We start from the raw sequence: 14,378 nt of genomic DNA, 5'->3' as shown, positions 1-14,378 counted from the left end.
CTACTTAAAAAACAGGGGAGCTGGGATGATAAATGATCCGGAACTCTCAGCGCCAGTGGAAGGAAGGTGACAGGGAGCCACGGGGTGCTTGCGCCTGGTGTGGCTGCAGTCTGGCGCTGATCGTGGGAACCAGGCTGTGCTGCCATCTTCTGTGGGAAGAGATGTTAGAGGAGGGCTGGATTAAAAAAAATACATGTGAAAACTCATGATTATAAAATTTTGGCTTGAAATTGAACATGCCTGTGGACTAGACACAGCTTGAAGTCCTGCTGTTGGGGACCCTTGGTCTGGTGGGTCCTAGGAAATTGCAGTCTTCTCTCTTCAGTGTGACCCGCGGTCAGTCCAGTGAGGTTTGTTTCTCTCTCGTTACCCCCCACTGAACTGAGTCCCAGGAATCCACGTGTGGGGTGACCTGTGGATTTTTATTTTGAGCTTTATTGAAATATAATTCATATACCACAGAGTTCACCTGTTTAAAGTGTACAACTCAGTGCTTTTTGAATATATTCACAGACCTGTGTAATCATTAAAAGATTTTAGAACCTTTCATCACTCCAAAAAAAGAAACCCATATCCATTAGCAGTCACTCCTCATTTCCCCCCACCTCTTCTGCCCTAAGCATCCACTAATCTACTGTCTGTCTCTGTGGACTTACCTATTCTGGACATGTCATATAAATGGAGCCCTACAGGATGTGGTCCTTTGTGACTGGCTTCTTTCACTTAGCGCACTTTCATGGTTCATTCACGTTGTAGCGTAGCAGTGCTTCATTCCTTTTTATTGCCAAGTAATATTCCATCGTATGGGTATGTCTCATTTTATTTATCCACTCATCAGTTGGTGGACACTTGACTTGTTTCCACTTTTCAGCTATTATGAATAATGCTGCTATGGACATTTGTGTGTAAGTTTTTGTGTTAGAATATATTTTCATTTTTCTCAGGTATATACCTTAGAGCAGTACTGCTGGATCATATGGTAATTTTATGTTTAGCCTTCTAAGGATTCTGGAATTTTTCCAAAGTGACTACCCCATTTTACATTCCCACCAGCAATGTGTGAGGGTTCTAATTTTTCTATATCCTTTCAAGACTTGTTATTATATATCTTTTGATGTCCTACATATTTTAGTACTTTTTTAAAGACAGTGGTATCCTGGCAAATGTTTGACAACTGGGTCTTCAAAAAGAAAAGTCCTGAATTGTACTGTTGGCTAATTTCCCTGGTACAAATATTCCCATCATAGCTGATTTCAAGCTACCATCGTGATGTCATTGACCATGAAGCTGGGTAATGTGCAATAGCACACAATTATATTGCATTTTCACCACACAGATACATGTTAAGATACATGTGAATAAACCTCATCATAGGTAATAGCAAGATACAGGAAAATAATTAGAAAGAGATGAGTTTTGTTTTTAATATAATTTATTTGTTTAACTTTAAATAATTTAGTTGTAAGTAAATTATATTTTAAATATTTTCTTTATTTTATTTTTTTAATTTCTTTTTTTATTGTTGTTCTATTACAGTTGTCCCATTTTCCTCCCATTACTCTACCCTGCCATGCCCACCCCACCCCTCTCCCACAGTCAATCCCCACCATGTTGTCCATGTCCATGGGTCATTTATAGTAGTTCCTTGACTAGACCCTTCCCCTTCTTTTCCCCCTTCCACCTGGTCACTGCCAGTCTGTCCCTTTTTTCCATGCCTCTGGTTCTATTTTACTTGCTTGTTTTGTTCATTAGCTTCCTGTATTAGATGAGATCATATGGTGTTTGTCTGGCTTATTTCACTTAGCATAATATGCTCCAGTTCCATCCATGCTGTTGCAAAAGGTGGGAGTTCCTTTGGGAATTCTTTCTTTCTGCTGCGTAGTATTCCATTGTGTAAATGTACCACAGTTTTTTGATCCATTCATCCACTGATGGGCACTTAGGCTGTCTCCAGCAGTTGGAGAGTGTAAATAGTGAGTAAAATGGAATAAAAAGAACCTCTTTAACAAATGGTATTGGGAGAACTGGACAGGGAGAACAAACCATTGTGATCTGAAGAGATGCTTGATATAATTTCAATTTTCTTGAATTTGTTGAGGCTTGTTTTGTGTCCTATCAGGTGGTCTATGTTTGAAAATATTCCATGTGCATTTGAAGAGAATGTATATTTTGCTTCGTTGCAGTGATATCCCTATTGTTTCTTTGCCTGGATAACCTGTCCACTGTTGACAATGGGGTGTTAAAGACCCCTACTATGAGTGCATTGGTATCAATATCCTTCTTGAAGTCCTCCAAGATTTTCCTTAATTAGGTGCTCCTATGTTGGGTGCACATATGTTTACAAGGGTTATAATCTTCTTGATGGATCGTTCCCTTAAGTATTATGAAATGTCCTTCTTTTTTTCTTTTTGTGGACTTCATTATGAAATATATTTTGTCTGATATAAGTATTACTACCCCAGCTTTTTTTCCATGTCCATTTGCTTGACTTTTTTTTTTCCCATTCCTTCACTTTCAGTCTGTGTAGATCTTTTGTTCTGAGGTGGGTCTCTTGTATACAGCATATATGTGGGTCATGCTTTCTAATAATCCATTCAGCTACCCTGTGTATTTTAATTGGAGCATTTAATCCATTTACATTTATGGTTATTATTGATAGATTCTTATTCATTAAGATTTTTTCCCCCTTTGTACCTGTGTGTGTCTCTCTCTCTTTTTCTTCATCTTCTTAAAGCATCTCTTGCATTGCTGGTTTGGTGGAGATGTATTCTTTTAGCCTCCTTTGGTCTGCAAAACCCCTTATTTCACTTTCAATTTGAATGAGAGTCATACTCGGTAGAGTGATCTTGGTTGTAGGCCTTTGTTTTTCATTGCTTGGAATATTTTAGCCATTCCCTTCTGGCTTGTATTGTTTCTATTGAGAAATTTGCTGATAGCCTTATTGGAGCTCCCTTGTATATTATAAGCTGCTTCTCTCCTGCTGCCTTTAGAATTTTCTTTTATCTTTGAATTTTGCCATTTTAATTATGATGTGTCTTGGAGTGGACCTGTTTTAGGTTCATCTTCATTGGGATCCTCTGTGCTTCTTGGACTTACATGACTTTTTCTCTCATCAAGGTAGGGAAATTTTCTGTTGTTACTTTTCAAACAGGTTTCCTATCCTTTGTTCCTCTTCTTCTCCTTCAGGTATCCCTATGATACAGATATTATTGTGTTTCATGTTGTCCTGCAGTTCTCTTAAACCCTTTTCACTCTTTTTAAGTCTTTTTTTGTTTTCTACTTTTCCTTCAGCTTACTGATCCCATCCTCTGCTTCATCTAGCCTGCTTTTGATTCCTTCTACTTGTTTTTCAATTCAGAAATTGTATTCTTCACTTTTCTGTCTTTTTTAATACTGGTATTGTTTGCAGTAAGCTCACTGTAGCTTCCCTGGAGTTCTTTGTAGATTCCTTGGTTTTCTTAATAGTTTTCTCTGAGTTCACTGAGCTCATTGAGCTTCTGTATAACCATTATTTTGAATTCCAGTTTGCTTGCCTCTATTTTATTTTATTTTATTTTTTCAGTCCCCACCCAGTTGTCCATGTCCATAGGTCATTTACACATGTTCTTTGACTAGACCCTTCCCCTTCTTACCCCCTTCTCTCCCTCCTGCCTCCCCCCTTGTTACTGTTTATTCTCTGTTTACATACCTCTGGTTCAATTTTGCTCATTTGTTTGTATTGTTCATTAGTTTCCTGTAATAGGTGATAGCATACGGTATTTTTCTTTCATTGTCTGGCTTATTTCACTAAGCATACTTCTCTCTAGCCTCTATTTTATTTAGTACTCTTTCTGGGGATTCCTCCTTTCCTTTCAATTGGTGGGTGGTTCTTTGTTTCTCAATTTTGATGACTCATCTTGTTTGTTTCTACTTTTTAGATTGATCTGCTCTGACTTCCTATCTTTGTGGTGTTACTTTCTGTGGTAGAAGACCTGTGGGATTCAGGGGTTCAGTCTCCTTGACCTCCTGAACTTGATGCTCTTGGGATGCCTTTTATGCTATTTATTTGGGCTGTCTGATTGTTCTTGGGTTGTTGTGTTGCTCTTTGGTGGGTCTTTCCCTCTGGCTAGCTGACTGAGAATCAGTTTACCCACTACATCTTGTATACTGTTGCAGAGTTGCTGCCAAAAAACCCCCAAACAACCCAGGCAAGAAAACCACACCCACAAAAAAAATCCCACCCACAACCACACTATCAACAGCAAATGAGTGGATATTAATAAACATGTAAAGAGATTAAGACTATTATAAGAAAGGAAAAGTAGATAAGAGATGAATAATTGAAAGAAAAACTGTTTTTGAGAGGGGAGAAGGAGGAGCAATAAGAGTAGCAAGTAGGGACAAGGCCCTGAGAGAAAGAGAATAAAATTTACATCGTATATTAAAAAGGGAGAGAAGATGGCAGAATAAAATAAGAGGGGAAGTGTATAGAATTAGGTTTCATCAGAAGTTATAAAATATATATAGTGAGAGAGAGAAAAAAACAAGAAGAAGGAGAAGAAAAAGGAACCAAATTAGACATAGAAGAAGAAAAAGAAAAAAAGGAAACAAATTAGAGAAAAAGTTTCACCATAGCACTATCGACAACCAACAAGCTAAGATTAATGTAGATGGGATGGGAATAAGAGGGGGAAAAAGAAAGAAAGAAAAGCTTAAGAGATGTCTAGAGGAAAGGGAGGTGATTTTGAGATGATAGAGGGAGAAGGAATACCAGGCTAAGATGGAAAAACTCAAATTTAAAATGAAAGAAAGAAGAGGGAAAAAGTACAGATGGCGTAGGTGAGGGGGACTATAAGGTTTGAGATTTGAAATACCAAAATAGTAGAGATCTATGAATAAAATTGCAGAAATGCTGCAACTACCGCCATATCCACAACCAATGAGGAAAAATTGATCAAGGTAGAGAGAGAATAAGTGTATTTTATGACTAATGACAAGAAAAATGGTTTTGAGAGACTGGAGAGGGGAGAAATAGTAAGAGTGTGGAATGGAAATAAATTGTAGCGAGAGATAAGATATAATTTAAAACAAAAATAAGAGGAAATCAGATGGTAAAATGGAGTAAGAGAAGGGAGGAACAAAATATGATATTTGAATTAAACTATAATGTAAAAACTGGTAACTTAAAATGCACAAACTGGGAGGACAAGAAATCAATGGTAAAAAGTTTTGCAGGAGAGAAAATAACTCATGAAGAAAACCGCGGTAGAATTCGTCTCAGCAGTATCTGTTTTTTGCCACTTTGTTTTCTTTCTGGATCCGCCCCTGGTGACATCAGACTGTCTCCCAGGCTGGGCCTAGGCAGCCTGTTCCACACTACTGGAGCTCTACTTTCCGGGTCTGTGTCCTTCAGATGTTAATCTGTCCAATCTGTAACCAGTATTCAGGCTTAAGCACCTGGGATAGGGCCTAGGGCAGAATAATTCCAGCGGGCGGGGCGGGGCTATTGCTTTCCCTCTTGCTGATGCCAGTTGGACGGAGAGCTCTGTCTGAGCTAGACGTCTCTTGCAGTATGGAGGACGAGGAAGAACGGGGGGCCCATCAGCTGCTCCCCGAGCTCTCTCCTCAAAGCCAACACCCCAAATCCTTCTCAAGCGTCTCTAGTCCACGCTGCCCTCCGTCTGCCGGAGCCCAGGGTAAGTGGGTGCTAATGAAATTTTGCGCGTTGTTGCTTTTAAGACTCTCCCTGTGCCTCCGTCTCTCTCAGGCTGGCAACTGCCCCCCCCATCCCCGCCAACGCTCCCCCCCCACCCATGCTTTTCACTTTTCACAGCTGGGTGCTGTTTTACTCTCAGCTCTGATGTTGTAGGTTGGGGAGCCCAGCTTGGGATTTAGACCCCACACTTCTCCGGGGGAGCCCTCGGGGCCCTAAAATATTTAGCTAGCCCTCTCGGCTCTCTTCTGCACTCCGTGTTAGTCGCATTGTGGTGAAGTGGGTTTTTTTAGTCCGTGGTTATACGGCTTCTCTCCAGCTAGTGTTCAGTTGGTTATTCCAGACGATTTCGCCACAATTAAGTTGTAATTCCAGATTGGTCCTGGAAGGAGGTTAATATAGCTTCCACTTACTTCCCCGCCATTTTGGGTCCCCGAAATCTAAATAGTTGTTAATGATGGTTGTGTTTATCAACCAGCTTGCAACATTCCTGGACACCTAACAGTCGGTTCTTGTGAGCTGGTCTGAGCTGGTGCAGCACACTCCTGGGTTGAAGCTGTCGTTAGCCTAGTAATTGTGGGTTCAAGTCTGTGCTTCTAATCACTGTGTTGTCCTTACTCTACTGATGGATGTTAAAATGGTTTTCAGCTATTTTGTTACTAGAAACATTGCTCAGAGAACATTTTTCTACATCCATCTTTGTGAACTGGTACTCATGTCTCTATAGAATAAAAGTACAAATGTGCTTTTATGTCCTAGAAAAGTAATGGATACAGAAGGATTGCTCCAGTTAAGTGAAACTCCAGAAAACTCGGGTTGTAACCACAAAATCAAGCTCCCAACCTCCATTCCTCTCTCCCCACCTTGCGGAGCAAACTCCCCTCCCCCCGCTCTGTACCAGTCGCATTGTAGCGAAGCGGGTTCTTTTGTGTACAGAATCTGTACACTTTATTAATTTGGATAAACTCTGACTTTATTCAAATTTTAAATAGATTACATGAAAAAATCAAAAGGTACTAAAGGTCTATATTGAGAGTCTCTATCCTACATCTGCCCCTCAGCCGCCGAGGAACCAATATTATCAATATATTATGTTTTGTTCCACAAATATTTTATGTATCTACAGGTAAAAACATAGATATAGTTTTAAGATGTTAGCATATTGGTATGTATTTGGATTTTGAAAGCTACTGTTAATTTGAACCCCAGAGAGGTTGCCCCAGCAGTGTATGAGGTTTTCTCTGTCATGAATATATTTTTGGTACAGGGAGACTCAAGAACTCTCCAGATTCTTTAATGTGGCCTGAATTTTAAATCCACCATCTGAAATAACTGCAGCCTTGTAGGGCCTTAGGCGTCTTCAGTTCCGTTGGCACTTTGGTGGGTGCTGGTTGTTACGAGGGTCTCCTGGCTTGGGAGCAGTGGTTTTGAAAGACCTGGGGACAGAGTCTCAGGGGATCATGAGAGCCAGGCAGCAGTGGGACACAAAGCCTATAGATGGCCATCACCTCGAACTGAAAAATTGAGGACGGGTCGGGAGTAGTTGCATCTGTCTTAGTTATAAGCTACAGACATTCAAACTGGTTTAGGCAGAAAAGGGAAGAGTCCATTCTGGTCCGGGTGCCGCCAAGGATTCTTCAAGAATCGGTCTCATATCTGAACGCTGCCTTTTCTTTGTTAGGTTCTTTCTTAGACAGGTTTTTTTTCAGCAGAGACCACCAGACTCTTCAGGCTTATATTCTGCCATTTGGTCAATCTCAGCCAAAGGGAACGCCTCCCTCCCGCCCCCGTGCTCCCCCCCACCTCCCCTCACCCCCGCTCCCACGCTCCTCCCTCCCCCAGTGAACTAATCACTAGAGCCAGAAGGATGGAATGATCTTATTGGCCAAGTCCTGGTCAGGTGTTCACCCCTAGAGCGGGACAGTGGTGGAGGAAGTAGTGACAGGCATGTTTGTCTATTGTTCACTTATATCGAATCCGGGAGGCTGGGAATGGGGCAAAAGTGCTTTACCAAAGGAAAACTAGATTTTATAATCAGGAGAAGGGGGAATGGATGCTAGTCAAGTAAAAAAATTACAAGTGTAGTATGTCAATGGTCTTTGAATTTTGCGTTCTTATTCCCTTAAAGAATTTTAAAAACCTGTTTACTTCTTTACATGTTTTTAAGTTGACATCCAAAACTTTTAATCTGTAAGTCTAAATCGTTGTAAGAAAAGGTAATTTTCAGAATTTTGTACACATTGATATTTTTAAAGTAAAACTTATCTTACTCCTTTACGTGTATATATAATAGAATATAAATATACAACAATTGAATATCCCCTAATGTCCATTAAAAAATTTATGGATAAGCTCTTTAGTAGCCACTGTGAATTTTTATTCGTGTTTTCAGTTTATTTTATGAAAAGAAATTTGTCCTAATATATTTTATGCTTCGGAGTCTTAGTGTCATTCAGTGATACTGTCCTGGAACCAAAATACTCAAATAATTTTAAATTTCAAAATATTTCAGTGATTGTAATACTGTAAGACTTCATTTTTGGGGGATTGAATTATTTCTAAAATTACTACCACAGACACCAAAACACCAGAAACATATTAACAATTTTATAATGACTTATTAAAGATGATAATACAAATTTGGATTATAGAGTCTCTTCAAAAGCTCTTGGCAGGCACTAATATTTCCTTAGATGATACTGGAGGTCAGAGTTTTCACCTCATTTGGGACAGTACACTGAGGTAACTGCATTAATTTTCTAAGCTATGCAACCAACCATCACAAACTAAGTGATCTAAAACAACATCCATTTGTTAGCTCACAGTTCTATAGGTCAATAGACCAGAGTGATGTGACTGAGTTTTCTTTTCTGGGGGAGGTAGTCAACAGAGGCAGCTGCTTTAATATACATCTGAATACAGTATTTCAAACATAATTGGTATCTTAGTAAACAAGCCGTTTCATGATTTTTTTTACTGTTTGCAAAACATACTCCTGAACTTTTAATAAAAAGAACAAAAATGGAGAGAGATATGTTGCCACCTAGTGGCCAGGTCTAGGATTGCATCTCAGAATCTGGTGGCGGGGGCGGGGCGGGGCGGGGCGGGGCGGGGCGGGGCGGGGCGGGGCGGGGCGGGGGCGGGGATTGCCCCGCAAGGGGGAAGACAGGAATGGAGGTTGGAAGCTTCATTTTGTGGGTACAGCCAGAGTTTTCTGGAGTTTCACTTAATTGGAGCAATCCTTCTGTGTCCATCACTTTTCTAGGATATAAAAGCACTTTTTTTTTTTTTCTGGAAAATCTAACCTTGAGGTTACAAGCCCAGCTTTGGTCTAAACTGAGGATAAAGCTCCAGTGTGCACATATATTTCAGGTGACAGAGCTAGAGGGAATGTAGAAACACATACACGCACACAGTCAATTTGGTTTTTTGAAATCTACTTTGTATTTATGGAAAACTTTGAACTGAAGGCATATCTGAGAGATTTGCTTCCTTCAGAAAGATACCTATATTTTCATTAGTAGAATCAATGAGAAATGACTTTTCACAATGCCAGCCTTGGCCCCGAGGCTCAGCCGGCCCCTACTGCTATGTCCCAACACTTAAAGGGCCATTTAGTCCCACCACACGCCATACATTTGGGCAGTTTTTCTCAGTCACCCTCTGGGACAGCTGTGAAAAGGTATCCTGAGGCCAACTTCACAGAATACAAAGCTTGGGCTGCTAGAAAATGTCACTCTCCTGATGAGTGACAGGATGGGAATGGGGTTCTATCCCTCGTCCTCCCTAGAGGACAGAGAGCAGCTTCTCTTCTAGAAGATGGGCTTCCATGTGACTGCGTTTTCGCCTCAGTGTCTCCCTAAGTTAAAATCAGGTATTGGCTGGGACTGTGTTCTTACCTGGAGTTCCAGGCCTTCTTTTAAGTCCACATGGTTGTGGCAGAATTCAGTTACTTGTGGTTGTAGGACTGAGGTTTCCATTTCCTTGCTGGTTGTCAGCTTCTACAGACCACAACGTTTCTTGTCATGGGGCCCCTTCTATTTTCAGAGCCAGGAGGGGATACTTTCTTGTCCATCAGACCCTTCTTGTACTTTGAATCTTTGACCTCTATACCTTTGACCTTTAGGGTTCAAATGATTAGGTCAGGCCTACCTAGAAAATCTCTATCTTACGGGCAACTGCTTTGGGACCTTAATTACATTTTTGGAGTCTCATCACAGCAATACCTGGATTAGTATTTGATTGAAGAAATGGGAGAAAGTGTGCGTGCAGCAGGTGCTGGGAACCTAAAGTGTATCTTAGAATTCTCCCTACCACTGTAAGAGACTCAATGGGGAAGAAAAAAGTAGGACTTAAATTTTGCCTTATTTTTCTGAAGTGGAAGAAGGGTAGTTGTTATTGGGGAGATGGGAAAGGAGGACACCATGGGCAGGACAGCACCTGGAGTGCAGGTGACAGTCAAGGCAGTGAATTTTAGGGAAGCATGGGTGTGGAAGTGGGGTTCAGGTATTTATTCATCTCACCCTCTTTGCCCACATAAGTCTTCGTACCCCAGGGATACACCTGTTCCATTCTGAAAACTGTTGCATCTGTGAGCACAGAGACACCTTGACCTTGGCAAATAGATTAGTCAAAGCCACAGATGGAGCTGGCAGCCAGAGGGCAGGGGCTGGGAAGATGAAAACAGTGACAACAAAAAGACCCTGATGCGAGAGCAATTGCTACTTTCTTCTCCTGTCCCCAGACAGGCTTTTTTTTGTGGGGGGGAATATTTTGTTTCCTCTCTAGGGAATAAAGAAATCTGAAGTCACAGCTTGCTGTTATCCTTACAGCTACAACTGTTGCCTAGTAACCAGATTCCCCCTCTCCTTGCTTGTTGCCAAGGAGAGGGGAGAAAGGTATAGAGGAGTGCACTTCTAAACCTCTTAAATGCTGTTGTCATTCCCACTCCACACAGGACTCCTTGCTTCTGGGAGTTGGGTGCATTGCCCAAGGCCGGCAGTTCAAGATCTGTAAGCAGAGGGACCTTGGTCCGTTTGCCCTGGGCAGATCAAGCAGGAAACTGGGAGGATGAGCACTCATGGGGACATGTCCTTACGGAAGGAACCATGACAATGCCCCCTTTTCCTTCTGGCATGCCCTAGGACAAACAGAGGATGTGCAGATGCTGCTGCGCTTCGGGGCAGACCCCACCCTGCTGGACCGACACTCCCGGACTGCCGTGGATGTGCTGAAGAGGAATAAGAACTTCAAAGCCATCGAGAAAATCAATAGTCACTTGGAAAAGCTGGCTGCATGTTCTAAGGACCTATCAGGTACAGCTTCCAGTGAATTAACTTTTGGAGGGGGGGAGTAAAACTGGTTGTTTGATATTAGATACAAATTGGTTCATCTTTTCTTGTATATAAAGATAGAAATGAGATTCTTAATCTTTAGGAAACTTGTTTGCTTTATTTTTTTTTAGATAAAATGAGAAAACTTATTTAGAGAGTACCTGTGACATTCTGGGAACTTCGACAGGTTCACCTTTAGATACTGTGAGGGATTTTTTTTTTTTTTTAATACATGTATGCAGTAAAAAAGAAAAAGAAAGTCAAACAGAACAGTAGATAACAAAAATCATTCCTACTTTTCAAAAACAGACATTGCCAACAACTTATTTTACACTTATGCACTTATATATTAACTTCTGTTTCTACTTCTTGATTTATCAGTTTGGGACAGCATCCATTGACTGACTGCTGTATAAGATGAAGTACGGCAAGCCAGCCCATCTCGTTGAATTTTGTCTAATAATGTTATTGGTGTCATTTGCCTTCTGCTCCTTAACTCTAAGTTTTCTGTGCTTCACCTATAGATTGATTCTAAAACTTGAAAACCAGTAAATGGCATTGGCCGGGTAGGATGATTATGGAAATGTTACACTTTCTACAACTAGTAGCATGACTGGACCCATAGAAAAGAATGACCAAATGTCCTGAAAACTTTGCTCTTTAAATACTGTAATAACTATGTATGCCATCAGGTGGGTACTAGATGTTTTGGGGGGATTACTTTGTAAGTTACATAAATGTCTAACCACTATGCTGTACACCTGAAAGTAATAGACTGTTGAATGTCAATTGTAATTGAAAATTGAAAAAAAATAATTTAAGGTTTTATTTATTTATTTTTAGAGAAGGGAAGGGAGGGAGAAAGACAGGGAGAGAAACATCTATGTGTGGTTGTCTCTTTGCGCCCCCTACTGGGGACCTGGCCCGCAGCCCAGGCGCGTGCCCTGACTGGGAATTGAACCCGCAGCCCTTTGGTTCTCAGGCCTGTGCTCAATCCACTGAGTCACACCAGCCAGGGTGAAAAAAATTTTTAAATGTGACACTCTTAAGACATCCCAGTTTAATGAAGTATACATATACATTATTGCATATATGTGTAAAAATGCATGTACGCATATATACATTTTAGACTTTATGTAGACTTTTACTTAGATGTTATACTTCTTTCAGTTCTGTTACTCACCTGTGACTCTGGGGGATCATATTGTCTGTTTAGATTTCTCCCTTGTTCTACTAGCGCACCAGCTCAGGTTTTTCATGGAGCAGACATGGATACCAGACTTAGGGAGTTTGGGAAAAGTCTTTATTTTATCCTTTATTGGTTGATAATATGCCTAAATATAGGCATGGCATTTTGCTGATTCCAAGTTACACTTTTTCCCCCACGTTTTAACATCATTGACAGTGGAATGTGTTTCATAATCACTGACGTGCCCAGCCTTTTCTGGTGTGTCCGACAATCGTGGTATCTTAGATTTATGGCCTACGCTGCCAAACCTGGTTCCTCCCGGTTCCAAGGAACTGTTTTATGGTGTTCCAGCCCCCATTTGCCACTGATTCCATCTCATGTCCGTCTCATTTATTTTCCCTTCTAGGAATTTCTCTGTCCTTAGCGTCCTGAAATCTCCCCGGCATATGTCTAGGTATGGGTCTTTCTTCGTCCTTCTTGCTTGGCCCTTGTCAGTCCCCTTCAATCTCACTTTTTTAGCTCAGGGAAATGCTCGTCTGTCATCTTGTTCCCCTCCAGTGTCTCTTTGCCACTGTGATTAAACGGGTGAGCTTCCTGAATTTATGACACATGTCTCTCCTTTCCCTTAAGGCTTTCGATCTCCTGTTTTCTTCCCAGATCTTTAACTTGGTCTTCAGCTTTTTCTTTTATAACTCAGCTTCCCACTGCATTTTTTTAATTAGGAAGCTCAGTTTTAATTTAGAAGAACTTTTTCTTGTTCTCTCATTGTTTGTTATACATGGCAGTTTGTCCTCGTTTACATTTGCCACTTCTCCGATGCCATTTTACAATATTGAGATTTTTTTTTTTTTAAAGAACATCTTCCTCTCAGAATTATTTGTATTTCGTTTGGGGTCAGGTGGTCATTTTCTTATTTCTCTTGTGCTGTTGTTTTTCCTTAACTATCTCCTTACCATCGAATGAAAGACTAGACTGATTAATACTTGATAGCTGGCACGTGTGCAGGTACTGAAGTTATTTGGATGCTTCCCTAGGAACGGGTAAGTAGGTGGCAGGTTGCAGGCAGCCTGTGGGGTGCCGGGATGCTGGGGTGAGCGTGGGAGGCAGCCCGGGTCAGGAGAGTTTTACATGGAGGCAATTAAAACTGCTTTTCCCGTACCATCCCCGCTCATTCCCCATCTGTATTTTAATTTTCATTTATTTATCTAAAATGTCTTCCGTGGTTTCCGTGAGACCATGGGAATGAGGGGGATCGAATGTATTTACAGAGTCCCCTGTGTTTCATGGATGTTCTTTTAAAGCTGTGATACATCATGGGTAGTTTTTTAATGAACTCTATTTTAAGGAGTTGTTATGTTTTTCTGAGAGCTGGTATAATTAAATCATTGAGAAGTGCTTTCTGAGAGCCGTGTCTGTAATCTGTTTCAAAATGGTTTCTACGGTTTGAGGAACTGAATCTATCTTCGCCAATGAATTTCCAAGTTTTAAAATAACAAAAAACTACCACCAGTTAATGGTAGAAAGTGGCTGCTTTGTTTGCAAATGTATTTCTTAACTCTAATATCAATTCTTTGAATAATGTATATGTGTGTATGCATGTTATATTTAGTGTTATAGACTCCAGCACAAGTCATTCATTTTTATTTAGTTTTTAAAGTTTTGATATTTTGCGTTTCCTTGTATAATAGAATGTTTGAATATCTGCTGATCTTAAAATCATCTCTACTGAGACAGGGTCTCGCTCTCCCTTCCTCTCTCTGCTTCTTCACCAGGTTTGGAACCAAGAGGAAAGACTAGTCCCTAACCCTAGTCCCTTTTTCACTTATTAGAATTCACTCTCCTTGCTTGGCTGAAAAGCACCTGTAGGGGGAATGTGCCCATCCAGGACTGACTGGGTAGTTATGCATACAGCCGAGCCTGAAATCCCCAATACTCATTGGTGAACTTATAGCGTATTTGATTACTTTAGAGTTTTCCAGACCATTGACCAGGAAGGAAGGTTTCCTTGCTATGCTAGAGGAATATTGAATGATGTAGGAAAACATTGAGTCAAAAAAAACAAACAAAAACAAAAATAAACCCCACAAAAACAACAACAAAAAAAACCAAAGCAAAAAAAAAAACAAAAACAACAACAACACAAAAAACAAAAACAAAGCAAAAG

At 40.6% G+C, this 14,378-nt stretch overlaps 1 protein-coding gene across 1 annotated transcript in view; it reads left to right on the top strand.

Moving 5' to 3' along the window:
- The window catches only part of TRANK1 (tetratricopeptide repeat and ankyrin repeat containing 1), a 71,693-nt gene that overhangs the window by 16,277 nt on the left and 41,038 nt on the right, over nt 1-14,378 (top strand). The window contains exon 8 of the mRNA XM_090284478.1: nt 10,837-11,007. Within this exon, the coding sequence (XP_090140604.1) occupies nt 10,837-11,007 (171 nt within the window). The remainder of the gene's footprint in view (nt 1-10,836; nt 11,008-14,378) is intronic.

The sequence above is a fragment of the Furipterus horrens genome, unplaced genomic scaffold (genome assembly GCF_987537825.1).
Source record: "Furipterus horrens unplaced genomic scaffold, mFurHor1.1.pri manual_scaffold_7, whole genome shotgun sequence".
Lineage (NCBI taxonomy): Eukaryota > Metazoa > Chordata > Mammalia > Chiroptera > Furipteridae > Furipterus > Furipterus horrens.
The sequence above is the reverse complement of the archived record's forward strand: the minus strand, read 5'-3'. Positions and strand labels throughout refer to the sequence as shown.